The 21,164-nt window shown below is 49.2% G+C and overlaps 1 protein-coding gene across 2 annotated transcripts in view; it reads right to left on the reverse strand.

The window, feature by feature from the left end:
- Positions 1–21,164, reverse strand: part of NINL (ninein like) — a 74,824-nt gene that overhangs the window by 11,935 nt on the left and 41,725 nt on the right. For both annotated transcript variants that reach the window (XM_084776428.1, XM_084776427.1), the window contains exons 11-19: positions 13,319–13,493; positions 12,173–12,283; positions 11,976–12,056; positions 9,267–9,399; positions 6,737–6,843; positions 5,928–6,235; positions 3,241–4,317; positions 605–709; positions 14–83 (exon numbers count right to left, since the gene is read on the reverse strand). In XM_084776428.1, coding sequence (XP_084632554.1) covers positions 14–83; positions 605–709; positions 3,241–4,317; positions 5,928–6,235; positions 6,737–6,843; positions 9,267–9,399; positions 11,976–12,056; positions 12,173–12,283; positions 13,319–13,493 — 2,167 coding nt within the window. The remainder of the gene's footprint in view (positions 1–13; positions 84–604; positions 710–3,240; positions 4,318–5,927; positions 6,236–6,736; positions 6,844–9,266; positions 9,400–11,975; positions 12,057–12,172; positions 12,284–13,318; positions 13,494–21,164) is intronic.

Raw genomic sequence — 21,164 nt, forward strand, 5'->3', positions numbered from 1 at the left:
GAGTCAGTACAACCTGTGTGCTGAGCGCTTCCAGGTCAAAGCAGGCCTGTTCCTTGTCTCTCTTCAACACCTCAATTTCCTGCCTGTTGAAGAAGCAGATTAAAATCATCACTGCAAGAATGGGAGGATACAAGGGATGGGATAACCATTGAGATGTAACAAGAATAAATTAATAAAAAAATTATTTTGAAAAACAAAACAAAACAAAACAAAAAACAAAAACAAAAAGCCATCATTGCATAGCCTGGGCTACCATGGCCCCAGTTCTAACTCACTGACTTGAGAAAAGCACAGTGGCCCATCACCAGGCTGTGCCAGGCTTCGCTTTCCTCCAAACACCAGCAGCCCCAGCCCAGGGGTGACACATGCCATGTCCTGAGCTGTGGGTGGGATGCCAGCTTATACACACACTAGAACTCTGTGAGCCACAAGGATGCGGAATCTAGGGACTGCTGACTCACAGAAGGTGGCTGGAGTCCCCAAGCCTGCCCATCTGCTCACAGTCTCCTGCTGTCAATCTGTTCCACCCGCTCTGCCCCAAACTCATTCTAGAGTACCAACGGGCTGCCATACACAAGTTTAGGAACTGTGAGGCCCACCTTACCTCTGCATTTCATTTCTGCTCTCTGAAGTTTCTAGTTCCAGTTGAATCCTCCCCAGGTCACTTTGCAACACAACGTTTTCTTCAGAAAGCCTCTGAAACTCAGCCCTGTGGTCAAAGTTTAAGAAGCAAGTTGAGGTCTGGAAGGGGCAAGCTGAACACAGCCTCATAGCCAGCTCATAGCTGGGAGTGCTGGAAACTGCAGGTTGCATCACTTTTCCTGAAGAGGCAAGAGCAAGGTATTTCCTATCTCTAGAGGGAGGCAGCCAGCTCTGGTGTGTACTCCCCTGAAGGCCAGGCCCTTTGAGCCACACCAACAGCTCCTGCAGGCACTGAGCACTTGGACACCTAGAGCCTGGGAAGAGCCAAGTCAGATGTAGTGCGTGCCATTTTTACAGAGGCCAAACTCCAAGGAGGCCAAACCAAATAAAAAACTGCAAGCTGAACCGAAGCTTTGAACAGTATGCCTTACAAAGCTGGGCCAGCCCAGGGAACAGTATCTATGCCAGCACCACCACCAGCAAGGCAGAGAAGCTGTAATATATGCACACACACAGCTGGGGCACAGAGAGACCAGGCAGTGTCAGCTAAATGCTGTCCCACTTCTCTGCAAAGACAATACACCACAGCATCCTCTGCAAAGACAATACACCACAGCATCCTCTGCAAAGACAATACACCACAGCATCCTCTGCAAAGACAATACACCACAGCATCCTCTGCAAAGACAATACACCACAGCATCCTCTGCTGAGGTTCTCAAGTTCCTTGAGGTGAGCCTCAAGTCAACAGGAACACAGAGATCAACAGACATGTGAGGTGGTCATCAGGAAGGACAGCAGAAACAAATTGAGCCATAATCAGACCTCTGGGAACTTCAGGTACTAAGTATATCAGAGGTCAGGGTACCACAGAATCACCTGCTTAAGAGCCAAATGTGTGGAGACACACCTATAGACACCTAAGACAATGCAGAGCCCTTGGTACAATGTAGGTAGGCTTGGAGAGTGCTGGGCTTCTAGCCCATCAAAAATGTCTGGGATTTGTTTTGTTATCTTTGCTTTAAATATTTAAGGGAGAAACATACCTCAGTTTTTGTTTTTTGTTTGTTTTTCAGATACAGGGTTTCTCTGTATAGTCCTGGCTGTCCTGGAACTCACTCTGTAGACGAGGCTGGCTTTGAGCTCAGAGATCTACCTGCCTCTGCCTCCTAAATGCCGGGATTAACGACGTGCTTGGCATATATTTCCATTTTATTAAGAAAACCTTTTCCCTATCTAGGCTGGCACTCCCACCTCACCCTCTCTTTCCCCCATCTCTCTCCTTTCCTGTAATTCTGCATAGGAGAATGCCAGCTCATAAAAGTGACAAATGGGGGCTGGAGAAATGGCTCAGTGGCCTGCTATGTGCCACTAGCCCAGGTCCCTTGTGATGACCTATACCTTGTCTTTATAGGAGTGTATGTGCTGAATGAAGGCTGATGGGGAAAAGGATAATATATATGGGCCACGGTCATATAACTCCCCTTCCCCTGACCAGGAATTCACTGGGAGATAGGCTCCAGCAGCTCAGGCTCCTTTGGTTTCTACAGAGCAAGCTTCTCGGTGGAGCAGGCTGGCACTGCAGCTGAAACACAGGCTCCTTTCCCTTTGGCATCCTCTTTCCCTTCGCTCAGCAAGCTTGGTCAGCTCTTACAGGGTAACTAACGTGCTCAAAGTGTACATTAATGCCCTTGACAAGACTCTCACCCTTAACTTGTTTGCTTACAGCAGTGCCAGGGTACTGGCTGGGTTAACACTGTAGATTTTTCCTGCTCAACCACACTAACACTTACGGAATATTCCTTTTTGAACAGTTGGTGTCTACAGTATTGCCATTCTCACAGATTCCTGTACATGTGGCCAAAACAAAAATAAACAGAACTCCATGTTTTCTTTTCTTTTCTTTTTTCTCCTTTTCTTTTTCTTTTCTGAGACAGAGTTTCTCTGTGTAACAGCTCTGGCTATCCTGATCTTTCTTTGTAAACCAGGCTGGTCTTGAACTCACAGAAATCTGCCTGCCTCTGCCTCCCGAGTGCTGGAATAAAAGGCGTGCACCACCACGCCTGGTTAACTCCATGTTTTCTAAAGGCCGAGAAAACATTTATCCGTGCCTCTCCTCTCCCTACCAGGTTATTTTGGCGAGTTATTGGAAGATGGAGATTCTGCTGAAAGGAAGCCACGTCTGCTTTCTTAAGCTGTTTATGTAGTACCATTTGCACATATGAAACTCCATTTTATTTTTTTGTGCTAGGAATAAAACACAGGACCTCATACATGCTAAACACACTATGTCATTGTGCCATACCCGAACCCCACATTTCAATCACAGGAAGCCTCCATAACACAGTCCTCATGATGTGAGAGGTAGAGACACCAGCAGCAGCTGAATTGCTTCAGAAAGAGCTACACCCTTCCTTCCTGACACCTAGGGATCAAGGAAGCCAGGAGTCAGGGGTGGGCTTTGTGATTCCTCCACAAGTAATTGGAATTATACTGCTACACTGGCAGTCAACAGCTGGCAACTGGGGAAACTGTGCAGTGGTCACTAGGGACAAGTCTGAGGATTTAATAGGCATTTTAAGATTAGGAGCAACAAACCTGTAATTCTCTCTGGAATCTGCTTCTTTTTCAAGAGCACGGACGACGTCTTCCAGCTGCAGAAGTTTGATCTTCACATCATTCACCTCACTCTCTGACACCACTTTGGCCTCTGCCTCCCCCAGAGCGGCAAGGTGCCTGAAGCTGGGCTCTTGTGGCTCTGAGAGCTCAGAGCAGGTCAGGGAGGGCCTCCCTCTGGCAGCTTCTCCCCTGGACTGGAGCCAAGTCTCTTGGATACCTTCACCACCCCCAGCCAGCCCCTCTGACGTCTGTCCCTGAACTCCAGCAGGGGCTGTTTTCCTGTCCAGAGCAGCTGGGACCAAACATTGCTCCAGTATTTGTGGCTGAGTAGGCAAAGACAGCTTCTGGTCCTGGCTTGTGAGGGCCCTGACAGAAGGCTCTGGTTCCGTTGAGATGGCTCTCTCCTCAGCACTGAGTGGACCTTGGTGGTTGTCTCTGACACCCAGGCCCTCTGAGGACCTCCCAGACACTGGGATAGGGCTTGGGCTTGGTATGGCATCTATACTACAAGACAGGCTAGGCAGATCCCTCCCCTCAGCTCTCCCTTCGCCAAGCCATCCTTCAGCTGATACCCCTGTCCTTCCATCTGGGCTGACAGCTTGCTGGGCTGGTGGCTGCTGCCCGCTCTCTGGACCCAGGGACATGGAGCTGGGTATCCTTTCGGGCTGGTCACTCATCACAGTGTTTCTGCTCTTCAGGAGAGCACGCAGTGTGTCTGCCTCCTGGACAAGTGCCTCAACCTGCTCCCTGTAGGTTTGTTCTAGCTTCTCCTTCTCCAGGGCGAATGACCTGCAGATCTGTGCCTGCTCTTCACTCATCACAGCCTGCAGCCTTAACTGCTGCCTCCGACAGTGTGCCAGGACCTCTTGTTCCCTCTCCTCTCGCCGTCCCTTCTCCAGGACAAGCTGAGCAGCTAGGTCCTTTACTCGCTGCAGGTGCGTCTGCAGCAGTTGGTCCTTCTCACACTGGTGCTGCAGGGACAGACTCTCGCAGCAGGCAGCATGCTGGGCTTCCAGCCAGGACAGCTTCTGGTTCAGCTCTTCTTCTGCCTCTCTCCTACAGAAACAGAGTTATATACTTCGGGTTCTGACAGCAGAACGCCAGGACCTTCGACTCAGGGAAGAAAAAGCCCCTTGAACTACTGCTCTGCGTGTGTAACTAGCCCTGCAAACCTTCTTTCTGTAGCCTGCTTTGTGTCAGGACTCCCCATTCCTTCCCTGGAGTCCTTGTGGACTCCACACAGAGGGCAGCACAGAATCACTCACCACGCCTGACAACTTAAAAGATAATGGAGGTTACTATGAGGTAGAATTAAAATTCCTGTTCTTGGCCACACTGCAAGCGCTCAGTCAAGTGTGGCTGCAGGCCTTGCGTCGACTGAGTGCTACCGGGCAATGCTGGTCCCAGCTGTTTAGTGAGACAGGTAAAATTGACCCATACTCAAAAGTTCCCTTGAAAATCCTATAAGCCGTCTGGCCCGGAGCCTCACCAGCCTGAGGAGACTGAAGAGGGCGTGGGACTGAGGGGAGGGCTACACAGACACACGCAGCTTGGTGAGGCAATGGAACCCAGCACATTCAGGTTTTTCCAAATGACCCTTTCCCTCCTTGGTACAAATACTTTACCTTTCCAAGACTTTCCTCACTAACCCAAATTAACTCTTTAGATGGTTCTCTGGATTTTTCTTCCTCTACTGCTGTGATGGCTGATACTGGTTGTCAACTTTGCTACATCTGGAATCAACTAAAACTGAAGCAACTGGGTACATCTGTGAGGGACTTTCTTGATTAGAGTATTTGAGGTGAGAAGGCGTATCCTACCTACATCTGGGCCACATCTTGTGGAGGCAGCCCACATAAAAGGACATGGAAGAAGCAAGCTTTTGCTTTTTGCCTGCTTGCCCTCACACGCATTGGCAAGGTCTTCTACCCTGTAGCTGAGGCCTTCCTTCGCTGGTATTAGAATCACTTCTTCGGGATTCCACCACAGACCAACTGAGACATCCAGCTTCATGGACTGAACTACCAGAATCTTGGCCTTCCCAATGAGAGAAAGCCATTGTTGGGATAGCCACACCACAGCCTGTAAGGCACTCTAACAAATCCTCTTTTCATATGTCTGTATGTGTATTTATTTTTCCCTTCTATCAGTTCTGTTCCTTTAGAGAACCCTAACTAGTGCATCCACCCTCTAACGTCCTCGTCCTCCTCAATAGTTAGTGATGGGGAACACATTATCTTGTGACTAGGCAGCAAGAAGGAGGAAAAGACCAGAGTCCAAACATCACACAGCAAACTCCTTCATGGCCCAATGTGGATTGAAAGTGAAATCCTTGGGCTGGAGAGATGGCTCAGAGGTTAAGAGCACTGACTGCTCTTCCAAAGGTCCTGAGTTCAATTCCCAGCACCCGCATGGTGGCTCACAACCATCTGTAATGAGATCTGGTGCCCTCTTCTGGCTTGCCGGCAGAATACTGTATACATTAATTAAAAAAAAAAAAAAGAAAAGAAAAGAAAAGAAAAAAGAAAAAAGAAAGAAAAGTAAAACCCTTATATTCTCTGGGTCCTCGTCAGAAGCAAATGTGCCTGTTCCTGGGCACTTACATAAGTCCAGGGTCAGATCTAGTTCTTGGTGAGTAGTCCTGAACAAAAAAACTCATCCCAAACCTTATCTGCTGCAGCTGGTCCTGGTGTCGCAGATGCATCTCCACTTCTAGCCGCTGGGCCAGAGTGCACAGTGCCTGTGCACAGCAGTGGGCCAGCCCAGCAGGAGCAGGTTCAGGGCTTTGTGCTGCATCCTGCAGCTGCTCCTTCAGGCCCAGGATGACTTCCTGTGACTTGCCATACAGGGCCTCCAGATCTGCCTTCTGACCCTCCAGAATGCTGACCTCCAGCTGGAATGCCTGCTCCATCTCCTTTTTATCTTTCTCAAAGCTTTTCTTCATGACTTCGATTTCCTTCTCATAGTAATTTACCTAAAGAAAAGTGAGCAGTGCTCATTAGGAAGTCCTAGCAACAACTTGGCAAGCAGCATGACAACACAAACAGGAAGCTATCCAGTGGGTTACTCAAAGAGCCAACGGCCCAGGCCTGACCAGGCCTCAGGATCTAGAAAAGGGGATGGCAGGATAGTGATGTTTCCAAGGTTTGCCTTCGCCACCGCTTTCCAGTAGCCCTGAGACAGGTTCGGCAGGGGAGCTCAGGAGACTTGGGACCAAGGTTGGCCAAGCACCTGACATATACCATGAGTCCAGAGGGTGTCACAACTAAGGAGCCCTCACAAGACCAATGGGCTAGCAGTCCACATCCTGGAAGCCCGAGGGGGTGGGAAATAAGCCAGATATACAGGCAAGGCCATGCCTGAACCTTCCAGCATATCTACCGAGGACACAATGGTAGAACACAATGGCCCGCCCTGCTCAGCAGTCTGAGGAGCTGGATGTACAGATGTGCAGCCTGAGGGCCACAGTCCTGACCTTGGTCTCCAGCTGCATTCTGAGCTCTTGGTAACGTTCTTTCATCTGCTCCACCATTATTTCCGTCTCTAAACTCACTGGAGTGGAGTCACCCACGAAGGGACTGCCTATGAAGAGGAGAACACTCTGTGACATTATGCCTAGGAGGCCTCTGGTGCTGCCTTCACCCTTTCATCTGACCTCTTGGTGGCTTCTAGCCTTTCACCACCAAGTGACTAAGCAGCTTTCCACCCATAACATATGTGAATGCAAGCCCGGAAAGACGGTCACTCTGCCCTCCACCTACATGGTAAGAAGAATGTGGGGCTGGTGGTCAGTAGTCAGGTTCACTCTGCCCTCCGGTGGCACTCTGGGTAAGGACTATGGACAGCAGGAAGGCTAAAACTGTGCTCTGCAAGTTGATATTACTATAAAGAAGTCAGAGGTTCTGTTTTTTTTTTTTTTAATTTATCTGTATTTTGTAAATATGTGTTTTGCATGTATGTCTATGCACCATGTATATGCAATGCCCATTAAGGCCAGAGACTGATGGCAGATGGTCTGGAACCAGAGTTACATATGGTTGTGGGCTACCATGTGGCTGGCTAGGAGGTCCTTTGTAAGAGCAGTAAGTGTTCTTAACCTCTAAACCACTCTCCAGAAAGGTTCAAGTCTTTATACCATATCCCTGGTTACTAAGAGAAAAACCAGGAGGCTCCCACTATGTTCATCAGGCCCTTTAATTCTCTGAAAGATCCCCATCAGATGGCACATTCATTACATTTAAAATCTGGCTCCAAATGATGCCAGGAGCACAGAGGAAATGGGAAGACAAGACAATGGCGACAACTCCATAACCTGCCTACTGGGTAGAGCTTCTGGCCCAAGTCTCCACACTCTTGAACGTATTCAAAGGGACGCATGGGCTCACATCTTCAGCCTCTGCTTTATGCTTTCTTGGTGATTCTGTGTGATCTGCTTTTGTGGCACATACTGATATACACGGTCTAGTCGCCTAAATCCAGCCCTGGAAACCCTGGTGGTGTAAAGGCTCTGGTGGATGCAGAGGGAAATGCGAGGGGTTCCATTACGGTCTCTCCCCGCACACCTGACCAGGGCCACATGCGCTGTGTGACTCAGGCTCCTGAGACACCTGAGGAGCCACCACCATGCTCTACCGTCTGGCTAGGCTGGGCTCCTGGCAGAACAGCACACTCGTGTTGACTGCCTCCTGTAGTGAGAATTTTTAGTTTCTTTAAAACCACAGAATGTTATGGGAATATGCTTTTATTTTAATCCCAGGTGTGAGATATGGGGCTGCTTCAGATTGTCCACAGCAGCTATGGCTTGCCTCAAGCTCTAGCAGGGGTGTGATTTTGCTAGCTGCAGATAATTTATGTATTGAATTCTGGGGACTCTTGAGAATGTATAAAAATGCTAGGTTGTCCGGGTCCCTTGAATCCCCTCTGCTGATCCCCCTGCTGCTGCTGCTTCTGCTGTTGCAGTTGGAACTAGACACCCCTAATATGCAGGACGTAGTTTAATGATATTGATGCCCCCAATCTCCTTCTAACCTTCTTTCTATACCTAGTGTTGGAGGGTTGGAAGGGACAGGGGTGGTGTAGGGAGGTAGGAAAAGGAACCCAATAAAGTATCCAAAACTCGGGCTATAGCACCCCACACCTTCTTCCCCTCCGTTCCCACCCACGGGGATGTGCCAAGGTCAGTCATTATTTCTTCCTGAGATTCCCCAGGGATTCTGGCAGCCACCATGTCCCACATAGGTAAAGTCTCTACTAAGTCTTGGAGGGTCCAAAAGTATCTTCTTTCTTCTTCTTTCTTCTCCTTCTTTCCAACATAAATAGCTGTACGGTGCATGGAGACTCCAGAGCTCTCAGAGACTGGAGAACAATGCTAAGGGGCCTGGATTGCCACAGGCTAACTGGGGCAGGGGTAGTCAGGGCTGCTGGGTTCCACAGGCAGCACAGAGATGGGGGTCATGAGTGTCACATGCTGCTGCTGAAGAGAGCAGAGCTGGAGTGCGGCACCGGTGACTGCCTGGTACAACCAGTGGGAGGGCAGAGACCAGCCAAGTACCCCTGACCTCCACAAGGACCGTGGCACTTCCACAACACGTCCTTATACCCTGCTCTCTAGAAAAGACTGAGAATACTTAACCATGGGCCCTTGTCTTGACCCCACTGCCCAAGAGCATGTGAGCCTTCAGTGTGGCTTCCACTGAACCTAGCAGCCAGGACTCCCTCAGTTGGGAATATTCCATACCCACTATTAGCCACCTGCGATATGACTTTCCATGTTCAATCTGTCACAAGGTTACCTGTGCTGTCATAGGATCCACTACAGAAACATGCCCCTAGGGCAAATTTGTCTTCTCTGGGGCCAGGCAGTTATAACTTTTGTGATTTCTACAAACGTAACATTTTCCACCCTCTTCTCCTTATCTTTGACCTCTAAGGTGCCAAATTAATGTCCAGCCTGTGGACATTCAGGAGCTCTACTCTCAAGCTTACGTTCAGGACTGAGCTCCTACCTGCTGGACCACGTCCAGGGTGCCGCCTTCTGTGGGTGCGTGGGGTCCCTGAGGGGCTCTGTCGACTCCTGGGCAGCCGTACCCGCAGGCCTTCCAGCTCTGTTTGTAACTCATCATTGCGGTCCTGTAGGTCCTGTGTGGGCGGAGCCAGATACCTCCTCCAGCTGCCACTCAGCCGTGGGAGGCCAAAGGTCAGCCCCATCTGCAGTGTGCATCTACTATACACTAGACAGTTAGGACTTCAGCATGTGACATGAAATCTGGACAGGTTCCTACAGAACTGGGAAAACCATTTCTTAACTTTCTCATCCTTACATCACCTGATATATGAAATGTGTTAAAGAAAATAAAAAGTAAGGTTGAGGCTGTAAGGGAAATGTAAGACAATTCTCAACAGGTGCTGCTTACGGCCATCGTGGTGGCATGGCACATGCATGGGTATCAATGTCTTGGGACATGTCTGGGGCTATGTGTTTGCGCTTTCCTCTCAGCTGCTGTGGAACTGGCATGGGGTGATATAGCTAGAGCTGTTAGCCGTTTGTTTCAGAGTAAATGCTATGGGGCAGTGATGCACTTGGCAGAGAGAGAAGATCTGGGAAGCAGAAGCCTGATGGGGTACAGGCTGCTGGTCAATAGGAAACTGGACCGGGAGAGATGCCCTCTGGTGAGGATGAAGGGTGCATTTGTGACAAGCATCACCTTATCTGCATTTAGTGAACTATGTCTAGATGAGCCGGCTCAGACACTTGCTTATTAAAAGGACAGGAAAAGAAGCTTCTAGCACACTTTCCTGGGAGTTTTGGAGTCCCAAGAATCTTGGGAAGTAAGACAGCAATCAGTCCTGGCTGTTGGCTCGCACTTCCAGTGCTGAGACTTGCCCCAACCAGAGGGTCCCAAAAGCAAGGCCACCTGTCTAACAAGGACGTGCGTCTACTCATTGAAGGGCATTCCATGTGGAGAAAGTCTAAGGTCACACACAGGGACGTATACAAAGCAGTTCCACTTCTGAGTTTGTCTTCCATCTGGTTCTTCACAGCCTTCTGTAGTGTGGGATCAATTTTCATATCATGTAAAACTGCGTTCTAACTCTTGGTGTCGTAACGATGCTTACACTGGTATCCCCAGAAACAGCTACAGATTTTCAGCATGAACTGACTGAGAGCAAAGCCTTCTAGTCAATGTAGCTGTAAAGAATCAGCTGTAAGTAAAACCAGCTGTCTACTTTATTCCTATTCTTTAGTAATGTCTTCAGATAGCTATAAATTATTGTTTGTTATTATTGTAGTAAAAACAGGAGAAACAAAAAAATGACTGAACAGTAAACTCTACCAACTTCCTTAGATTTTTTTCTCTCTGTCAGTGGGGTTTATTAATGAGTGTATTTGCTTCATTTGCCTATGGAGACCAGACCCAGGACTTACGCATGCTATGTGTGCAACTAATGAGCTACAATCTCATGTAAAATTTAAGTGCCCACTACCTGAGCACCTATATTACTTATTCTTGGCCACTTGGCAATGTTGCCATGAAGGCGACTGTAGAATTGCCAATGCTATTCCAAGACTATGAAACTGTCTATTACATTAATAGCCTTGGTATACTTCATGTTCCCCGATATGGAACAGCAGCTCAGTATCTTTAGTCTCCTTGAAACCTCTGATATGAAGGAGCAAGTTGGCCTGTTGTTGCTTGTTTGGTGTTGAGACAAGTCTTATAACATTTTTTAGGCTGCCCTATATCTGTTTTTTCTTTTTTGTGTTTTGTTTTGTTTTTGTTTTTTTTTTCGGTGTTTGTTTTTGTTTTTGTTTTGAGACAGGGTTTCTCTGTGCAGCCTTGGCTGTCCTGGACTCACTTTGTAGTCCAGGCTGGCCTTGAACTCAGTGATCCGCCTGCCTCTGCCTCCCGAGTGCTGCGATTAAAGGCGTGCACCACCACCGCCAGGCCTGTTTTGTTGTAGGCTTGGGGTGGGGGATTGCTTTTGGAGACAAAGTCTTAGGCAGCCCAAGATGGCTTTCAACTGGCTATGTAGTCAAAGATGAATGATCCTGAATGCCTAATCCTTTGGCCTCTCCTTCCCAAGTTCTGGGATTAGAGGCATGTGTTTGGCTTAAGGTTGACCTTTAGCTCTGGGTGTAAGCTCCTGCAGTCACTCAGATAGCACACTCCTCCTGTACAGGAGTGTGCTTCAAGGGCAGGAGTTTTTAAGGTGTCCAGCTTTAGCCACATATATGCCTCTCTTTGTAAAAAATATTTCTGGTAAAATTTACATCAGTTAACTTTTGGTAAATTAGGCCTAAGAACTGGCTAGTAAGGATTCACGATGGGCCACTTTATAAATCAAAGGTCTTTTCAATAATTAGCAATGAACCATGTCAAGTCTGATTTTCCTTTATCTTCTTCGTACATGGAAATTTCTTTTGAAGGATTCACCTAGGAAGTACAGTCAGGGAACACCTTCTGTCACTGGGATAGCTGCAGCACAACTAAGCAATGTCCATGCATGGGTGACCACAGCCTAAATAATAAGAAGGGAAGCAAGATGAGGCCTCACGTGGCCACTGGGGCCTTGAGCTGGGGCGTCTCTGCCATCCCACAGTGCTGGTCCTGTGCAGCAGGCCCACCCTTCCTGTTACTGTGGTAGGGTGGGCTATAGAAACAGGACTCAGGGATGCTCAAGATGTCTAAACAGACTCAGGGAAAAGCACATACCCTGCACTTGAGCTCGTAGTCTTTCAAGATGGCTGTGAACTGCTCTTCCTGAGCCAGGAGCTCCATGCTCTGAGGCTCTAGCTGAAAGAGAGAAATGTGCACACCAGTATGTCAGGGTTCCAGGGAGGACAGGCCATGATGCCCTGGGCTCTGACCCACTGCCCACAGGCGCCGCTCTGGATTGCAAAAAGGCTTGCCTTGTCCTTCAGCACAAACTGGAGCTCACTCTGCAGGCGGAGGACCAGCTTCTCGGAATCCGAAAGCTTTTCTACCACTTCTAGGATCTCACTCTGCAATCGACTGTTTTCCTAGGAGACAGGTGGGAATGGGCTGGGCTCAGGGCACAGAGAAAGACACTGTCAAGTCTCCATGCCACTTTTTCGGTACAGTGGAAGCTTGTTTCTAGCGGCAGAAAGGCAGGCAGGAGTGTGCCTGCTGCTTCTGCTCCAAGCAGGCAGGGTTTACTGTTGGAACCCACAACCTCCTGTGACAAACGCGACACCTCCAAAGTGATTGCTTTCCCACTGCCTCCCTTTTCCTTACCCCCACTCCCATGTTCAGAACGTTAATGAGCGACACAAGAAAGGGCTGGTAAAGCATCACTTTGAGCTGTTTTCAGAATGATGGGTTTGAGGTTTTATCAAAATGGCTCAGAGGTCCAGCACAGCAGGAGAGGTATCTGGGGGGCGGGGTGTCAAGAGAATGCCATCACACTGGTGGGTGAGGTGAGGTGAGTTACATCTGGATACATCTACCACAGTGGGCAGGGGCTGCAGGAAGCAGGATGGGAGGAAGAGACCACAGAGGTCCTCAGGCATTAGGGAAACTAAAAAAGCTGGGAAGAGAACAGCAAGGAGGCTCATGGTAATACCTCCGGAGCCTGGCTGGCCATTCAGCCAAGATGGCTTCTGGGGGCCAAAGGCAGGGTAGGTATAAGGCATGGACATTCACCAAAACCCAGCGTGGTGGTGCATGCCTTTAATCCCAGTACTTGGGAGGCAGAGGCAGGCGGATTGCTGTGAGTTTGAGGCCAGCCTGGTCTACACAGCGAATCCAGGACAGCAAAGGCTTAAACAGAGAAAGCTTGTCTCGATAATTGAAAACCGAAACCCAGAGTGTGAACCCAAGCCGTGGCAGGCAGTGTCTAGAGGTGTTCCTAGATCCCAGGGATGCAGCCACGCTGGCTGTGTAGCTGACTCACTCTGATTTTGAGCCCATATGACTCAGAGCAGAGGAGGATGGAGCAAAGCCAAGACCCACTTTGGGTGAGAGCATGGCACCACACCACCCTGCTTGGTCAACATGCGCCTTCACAGCTTACCACAGGGATGCAGCCCGCCTACCTTCAGGGCCAGTGTCAGTTTCTCTCGGAGACTGGTCTCCTCAGCCTGCAGGCGGCCCACATCCTGCTCCAGCACGGCTCTCTGCCTGCGGGCTTGTTCCCAGAACAGCTCCTGCTCCATCTCCACCTCGGACCGCAGGAGGCTCAGCCTTCCCCTGTATTCTTGCTCTAGATGCCTACAACACAGCACAGGACACACAGTCCCATTTGCAAGTGTTACTTTGCTTCTCTGGAAACCTGTCCTTGGAATCCCCCCTCTGCTGGACCCTGTCATTCTGCTCAGCAGATGAACGCCTATGCCGGACATAGGCACGTTGCTGGGTAGTCTTCCCTCACAGGCTGGTGGAATTGACCCCCGCAGGAGGAGGCTGGGGTGGTTGGTGGACACAGTAAATACTCAAAGCGGTGCATGGAGCTCTGGGGTGAGCAAGAGGGCAGAGAGCTCTGGGAAGGTACCCTGCATGTCCTCTGTCTCTCCACCTTCAGGACCACATTGTACCACATCATACAAGGCAGCCCTGGCCCACAGTAGCCTTGTGGCAGGCATCACCAGGCTGCACTGGATGGTGAATTCCCAGTAAGCACAGGAACAGGCGCGGGGCACTTCTCCCTACATCCTGTTCTCATCCTCTGTAGTGCTGATGGAAGGAGGGTCGAGTTTCTGTCTTTACTCTTCTGGCAACTACACGGACTTTTCTATTATCTAGACTGCATGTGAGCACTGCTCCACCTTCAGCAGGGTCAGGATTAAACCTGAGAGCTGTGGGCTCATCCTCCAGCTGACACACCCTGGACTTTTATCTCAGCTCAGAGTTTTCCAGAGACTTTACCCGAAAGGGAAGATGATGGAGGGCAGCGGTGACTTGGGGGGAAGAGCCAACAAATCTGATTTATGATTGAAAAACAACTTGGGGAATTTCCATTTTGTTTTTTTAAAAGATATTTTTCTAAAAGATTTATTTATTTGTGTGCTTGGTCTGCATGTACACCTGAATACCAGAAGAGGGCACTAGATCTCACTATAGATGGCCGTGAGCCACCATGTGGTTGCTGAGAACTGAACTCAGAACCTCTGGAAGAGTAGCCAGTGCTCTTAATCACTGAGCCATCTCTCTAGCCCTGGAATTTTCATTTTTAAAAGATGTTTTAAGGGTTTAGGATTTAGCTCAGTGGTCGAGCTCTAGCTTAGCAAACAAGGCACTGGGTTCAGTCCTCAGCTCTAGAGAATAAATATTTCTACAATATATTTTTATCATATCTGGCTCTTTTATCCCATTTAAAAACCTTAGATGCTGGGCATGGTGGCACATGCCTTTAATCCCAGCACTAAGGATGCTGAGGCTGGCGGATTGCTGTGAGTTCGAGGCCAGCCTGGCCTACAAAGCGAGTCCAGGACAGCCAAGGCTACACAGAGAAACTCTGTCTCGAAAAACCAAAATATATAAATAAATAAAAACAAAAACAACCAAAGGAGAGTGAATAAAGGATTGCACACTTATGGTGGGGCCTCTGCAGCCATCAAAAATGTGTGTGTGGGGGGGTGGGTAGGGGTGGAGTGTTCTTGCAGTTACGCACGCAGACAGACATGTGGAAGCCAAAAGTCAACAAAAGTGTGTTTTCTCATTGTCACTCCGCATTATTATTCAAGACAAGGCCTTTCACTGAGCATGGAGCTCGTGATTCTGCAAGGATGGTTATGGCACCATCAGCACCCTCCTGTCTCTGTCTCCTCATCTGCTCGCAGTGCTGGCGTCACAGGTGAGTGTTGCTGTAACTAGCTCTTTACGTGGGTGCAGAGGATCTGAACTCAGGTCTTCATACTTGTTTAGCAAGCACTGAACCCACTGCGCCATCTACTCAGGCCTCTGCAGTGCCATCTTGTAAGTAATGGCATGTTATGAAAAAGACACAAAGATACTCTCTAAAAAGAGAGATTTATGGTTTTACCTTGTGTTTTCTAAATTTTCTCTAACAAATATGTATTTCTCACTGTGTCTGTAGTTGTAAAATATAGCCTAACCATGGAAGCTATCACAGAAACCTGGTAATTCCCTACTGCTGTGTGATGAGACCCACAGGCATGGGCGTCACTCAGCATCTCCACCCATCCCTCGAGCAGAGCACACACAGGAGTCCTGCTGCAGGGTTTATGATCCACTGAGGGTTGGGGACATAGCTGTCAGTTCAGAGCTTGCTGTACAGGCTGGAGAGATGGCTCAGAGGTTAAGGGCACTGACTGCTCTTCCAAAGGTCCTGAGTTCAATTCCCTGCAACTGCCTGGTGGCTCACAGCCATCTATAATGTGATCTAGTGCCCTCTTCTGCCATACAGGTGTTCATGCAGGCAGAGCACTGTACATATAACAACTTTTTTTTTTTGGGGGGGTTTTTCGAGACAGGGTCTCTGTGTTAGCCACGGCTGTCCTGGACTCGCTTTGTAGACCAGGCTGGCCTCGAATTCACAGCGATCTACCTGCCTCTGCCTCCCGAGTGCTGGGATTAAAGGTGTGCGCCACCATGCCCGGCCACATAACAACTTAAAAAAAAAAAAAGTACAAGGACCTGTTTCCCAGGACCCATGCAAAAAGTCAGGCATGGTAGTGCATATCTGAAATCAAAGATAGGAAGATCCCTGGGGTTGGCTGGGATCCAGCCTAGCCTAACCAGCCAGTTCCAAGAAGGTGAGCAACCTTGTCTCCTCAAATAAGATGAATGATAAACAGCCTATGGCTGACCTCTAGTGTCCACATGCAGACATGTAGGGGACGGGCTATATGGCCAATGCTCAGTCATCTTGTCAGAGCCTAGGTTCCTATTTCTCCAACAGTCTGCCATTTACCAGAAACCTGCTGACTCTGTCATGGTTCAGCAGTTAGACTAAAGATCAGATTTAGATGGAGCCACCCTGTTGTAGTTTAGCAGTTAGATTAGATAAAGATAGCAAATATTCGGTGTGGCAGGACGTTGTGACCTGTTTGGAATTCCTCGCATCTTGAGATAGCCTGTAGCTGGGTTGCCATAGCAATATGCTTCCCTGCCCCCTGCTTTATAAAAACTCTGTGAAATTTTTCAATAAACGGGGCTTGATCAGAATCCAGACTTGCCCTTATTTCTTTGTGTCTCCTGTCCCCCCACTTGTCTGCCCCCTCCACAGGTACCCGTTGAAGACCCTGTGGGCCGAAACACAGACATCTTTCAGGCACATGTATCCTGTACCCCATTTCACTCGTGTAAATAAACACACACAGTTTATGCTCCTCTGACCACCCCGAGCCTTATATATGCTGACTAGATAGATCAGTTTTACTACTCAAACTAGGATCCAAATTCATTTTGCTTTCAGCGTCAGAACACAATGTTTAAGCAGGAGAATCTTCTGTAACTGGAAAGTGGCTGGTGCATGATTTTGAGAGGATGGTCCTTGGAGGTAGACTGTTCCCCTTACGTCTAACAAGAGGAGATCCTGGAGAGGAAGCATTAGGGTCCCAGTGTCACACACAAGGAGCAGTAAAGTAAGAGTCGTGGCTGTGGCAACCCTTAGGGGGACATCAAAGGGGGGAAAATGACATCTAGTGACTGGACTGCTTTCCTTTCTTGGTCATATGGAAAGTTCTTTTCTAAGTAAGCACTCTAACTTTGAGCCATACCGACAGCCCTCTCTCCTCTTTTGGACAACAGCTTCACTCTGTGAAGGCAGACTTCACTTCTGAGGAGACCGGGAAGTTAGGAGAGGGTCTTAGGGAAGCCAATGCCAGCACAGTGGGGATGAGACAGCCTGGGCCAGGGGACTGTGGAAGAGCTCAGAAGATGGGGAGCCAATAGTCACCAACTACTCACAAGAGCACAAACATACCAAGTTGTTTCTTACTGAAACACCCTTTTGTGATAAACCAAAGAGGAGGAGGTGACCTGGATCAGCAAGGTCAAGTGTCCAGACTCCACCACTTTGTGGGTCTTCCATACTTGGTTTCAGCCTTATACACCACCTGTATGATAAGACCACAGCTCAGATTGACTGGAAGCACGTCAAAGTAGATTCCTCATTGTAGCTTCTTTGAAATTTACCATTGTTCTACCAAGACATTAGTGGTAGAAGTGACAGCTATGTTCACACACTTATAGCTATATATCCACAAGCCTCTTCTCTGATCTATTCATAGCTCAGTGTCACACACCTGTATATCCACACTCACACACCTGCACACACCTGCATATTCACATGCATACATCCACACACATACCCCTGCACATCCATACACATATACCTGCACACACAGCCGCATATCCACACACATACACCTGCACACACCTGTATATCCACACACATACACCTGCACACACCTGCACATCCACACACATACACCTGCACACACCTGCATATCCACACACATACATAAACACACACCTGCATATCCACACACATACACCTGCACACACCTGCACATCCACACACATATACCTGCACACACCTGCATATCCACACACATACATAAACACACACCTGCATATCCACACACATACACCTGCACACACCTGCACATCCACACACATACACCTGCACACACCTGCATACCCACACACATACATCTGCACACACCTGCACATCCACACACATACACCTGCACACCCACACACATACACCTGCACACACCTGCACACCCACACACATATACCTGCACACACCTGCATATCCACACATATACACCTGCACACACCTGCATACCCACACACATACATCTGCACACACCTGCACATCCACACACATACACTTGCACACCCACACACATATACCTGCACACACCTGCATATCCACACACATACACCTGCACACACCTGCATATCCACACACATACACCTGCACACACCTGCATATCCACACACATACACCTGCACACACCTGCACATCCACACACATACATCTGCACACACCTGCACATCCACACACATACATCTGCACACACCTGCATATCCACACTCATACATCTGCACACACCTGCCTATCCACACACATACATCTGCACACACTTGCACATCCACACACATACACCTGCACACACCTGCATATCCACACACATACATCTGCACACACCTGCATATCCACACACATACATCTGCACACACCTGCCTATCCACACACATACATCTGCACACACTTGCACATCCACACACATACACCTGCACACACCTGCATATCCACACACATACATCTGCACACGCCTGCACATCCACACACATACATCTGCACACACCTGCACATCCACACACATACATCTGCACACACCTGCATATCCACACTCATACATCTGCACACACCTGCATATCCACACACATACATCTGCACACACCTGCATATCCACACACATACATCTGCACACACCTGCATATCCACACACATACATCTGCACACACCTGCATATCCACACTCATACATCTGCACACACCTGCATATCCACACACATACACCTGCACACACACCTGCATACCCACACTCATACATCTGCACACACCTGCATATCCACACACATACACCTGCACACCCACACACATATACCTGCACATACCTGCATATCCACACACATACATCTGTACACACTTACACATCCACACACATACATCTGCACACACCTGCATATCCACACACATACATCTGCACACACCTGCATATCCACACTCATACATCCACACACACCTGGCACTCACATGCTCATTCTCAAACACAGCCGCAGTCAAGGTTCACATCCTCATCTCCATAATGTCTCCTCACACATGAACCTGCAGTATCTGCTCTTCTCCAGACCTCAGAGAGGAGGAGCCTATGTGGACACAGACACAAGCCTGTCCTACCAGAGCTGGTCAGTGTGGGACAGCACTGCAGGCAGGAAGGGAGGCAGAGAGTGCCTTCTATATAGCAGACCTGTGGGAATTCAAAGGCACAGATCGTGGGGGTTGGGGGGGGGTCTCCTCACAGTGGAACAAAGGCCACAGTTGACTCTGAGAGGCCTAATAATACACTAGGCCTGACACAGTGAGCAGGCGCTGCACATTTTAGCACTTCTCCAACCTAAGGTTCTTTGAGATAGTGCAAGAATAGCCAGGCACAGCGGTCCACGCTACTACTTATAACCACAGCTATGGAGACAAAGGCAGGAAGATTCTAAATGTGAGCTCAGCTTGGGGAGCTTAGTAAGGCTGTCTTAAAATTCAATAAAAAGGCAGCTGGGCGTGGTGGCGCACGCCTTTAATCCCAGCACTCGGGAGGCAGAGGCAGGCGGATGGCTGTGAGTTCCAGGCCAGCCTGGTCTACAAAGTGAGTCCAGGACAGCCAAGGTTACACAGAGAAACCCTGTCTCAAAAAACCAAAACAAACAAACAAACAAACAAAATCAATAAAAAAGGGCTGAGGCTATAGCTCTGTAGTACAGCACTTGCATGCAATCCGGGGAGGGAGAGAGGAATGGTGTAAGACCTGCACAGAAAAGACTTTGGTTTTAACTCCACACATCCGTGAGTAACCATGGGCAAGTTAGGAGCTTGTCTGATCCGGTTTCTCACTTTTTAGGTGAGGCAGCATCGGCACAGGTAGGAAGACAACAGCTTGAGGCCCTGTCATCTCCTTAACCGCTGGCTTTGGGCTGCCCAGCAAAAGTGCCAGGACACCTGGGGTCAAACAATTTGCTTTTTGTCTAAATCCAACATTTAGCAGAACACATCAAAGTGACAGAAGGAAGGACTGGCCGCTGAGCTCCGGAACCATGGGGACCACCCTGTAGAACGTGTGGTACCCAAGGCCGTCTGCCCTCAGCCCCAAAAGGTCTCTAGCCACTGTGCTCTAGTCCAACCCTACCTTGTTCATCCCTGGTCCCTGTGCCATGATGGCCTAATAGTCCCCTTGCCAAGCGGACTTGGGCACCAAAGCTACAAACAAAGGTAAGTAAAGGAGCATGAAATATTCCTGTGAAATCCCTCAAACTTCCATCAAGCCTGTGTGGGAGGCTTCTTCAACATCTTGAGTAATACTCAGGGGGAGGTAGGGCTCCATACTACCAAGGTGTCAGGACTATGAAGCATGCCCTTCAAATGCCACAGTACTCATGACAGGACACATGAACTGCTTTCCCTTTTACTCCCTCGTTCAGTGCAGGCTACACTACTGGACTGGCCCTACCCAGCCCACAGGGGTGGAGCTGCTGAAGGGTTCAGGCTCAGTAGGACTGGGATCTGGGCTTGGGCAGGCCTCTCCTAGCTGAGTGCCCAACCCAAGATGGAGAAGAGGGGAAAACAACCAGCGCTCTCTGGCCCACATCAGAACACAGATCTGGGCAAGTAAGAGCACGGGCAGATGAGCATGTAGCTGAGGCTGGCCAGGAAGCCTAAGACGCCCACAGTGGGGCTGATATGCATGTAGCTGAGGCTGGCCAGGAAGCCTAGGACGCCCACAGTGGGGCTGATGTACATGTAGCTGAGGCTGGCCAGGAAGCCTAAGACGCCCACAGTGGGGCTGATATGCATGTAGCTGAGGCTGGCCAGGAAGCCTAGGACGCCCACAGTGGGGCTGATGTACATGTAGCTGAGGCTGGCCAGGAAGCCTAAGACGCCCACAGTGGGGCTGATGAGCACGTAGCTGAGGCTGGCCAGGAAGCCTAAGATGCCCACAGTGGGGCCGATGTGCATGTAGCTGAGGATAGCCAGGAAGCCTAGGATGCCCACAGTGGGGCTGATGAGCACGTAGCTGAGGCTGGCCAGGAAGCCTAGGAGCCCCCCCCCCCTCCAGTGGGGCTGGGGATGCTCCTTCTACACTGAAGCCCTAGAAATCTTCATGCCAGGGGTTTCCGCCAGAGTCTGGTTAGT

The sequence above is a fragment of the Acomys minous genome (assembly GCF_964271855.1).
Source record: "Acomys minous genome assembly, chromosome: 3".
NCBI classification, from domain to species: Eukaryota; Metazoa; Chordata; class Mammalia; order Rodentia; family Muridae; genus Acomys; species Acomys minous.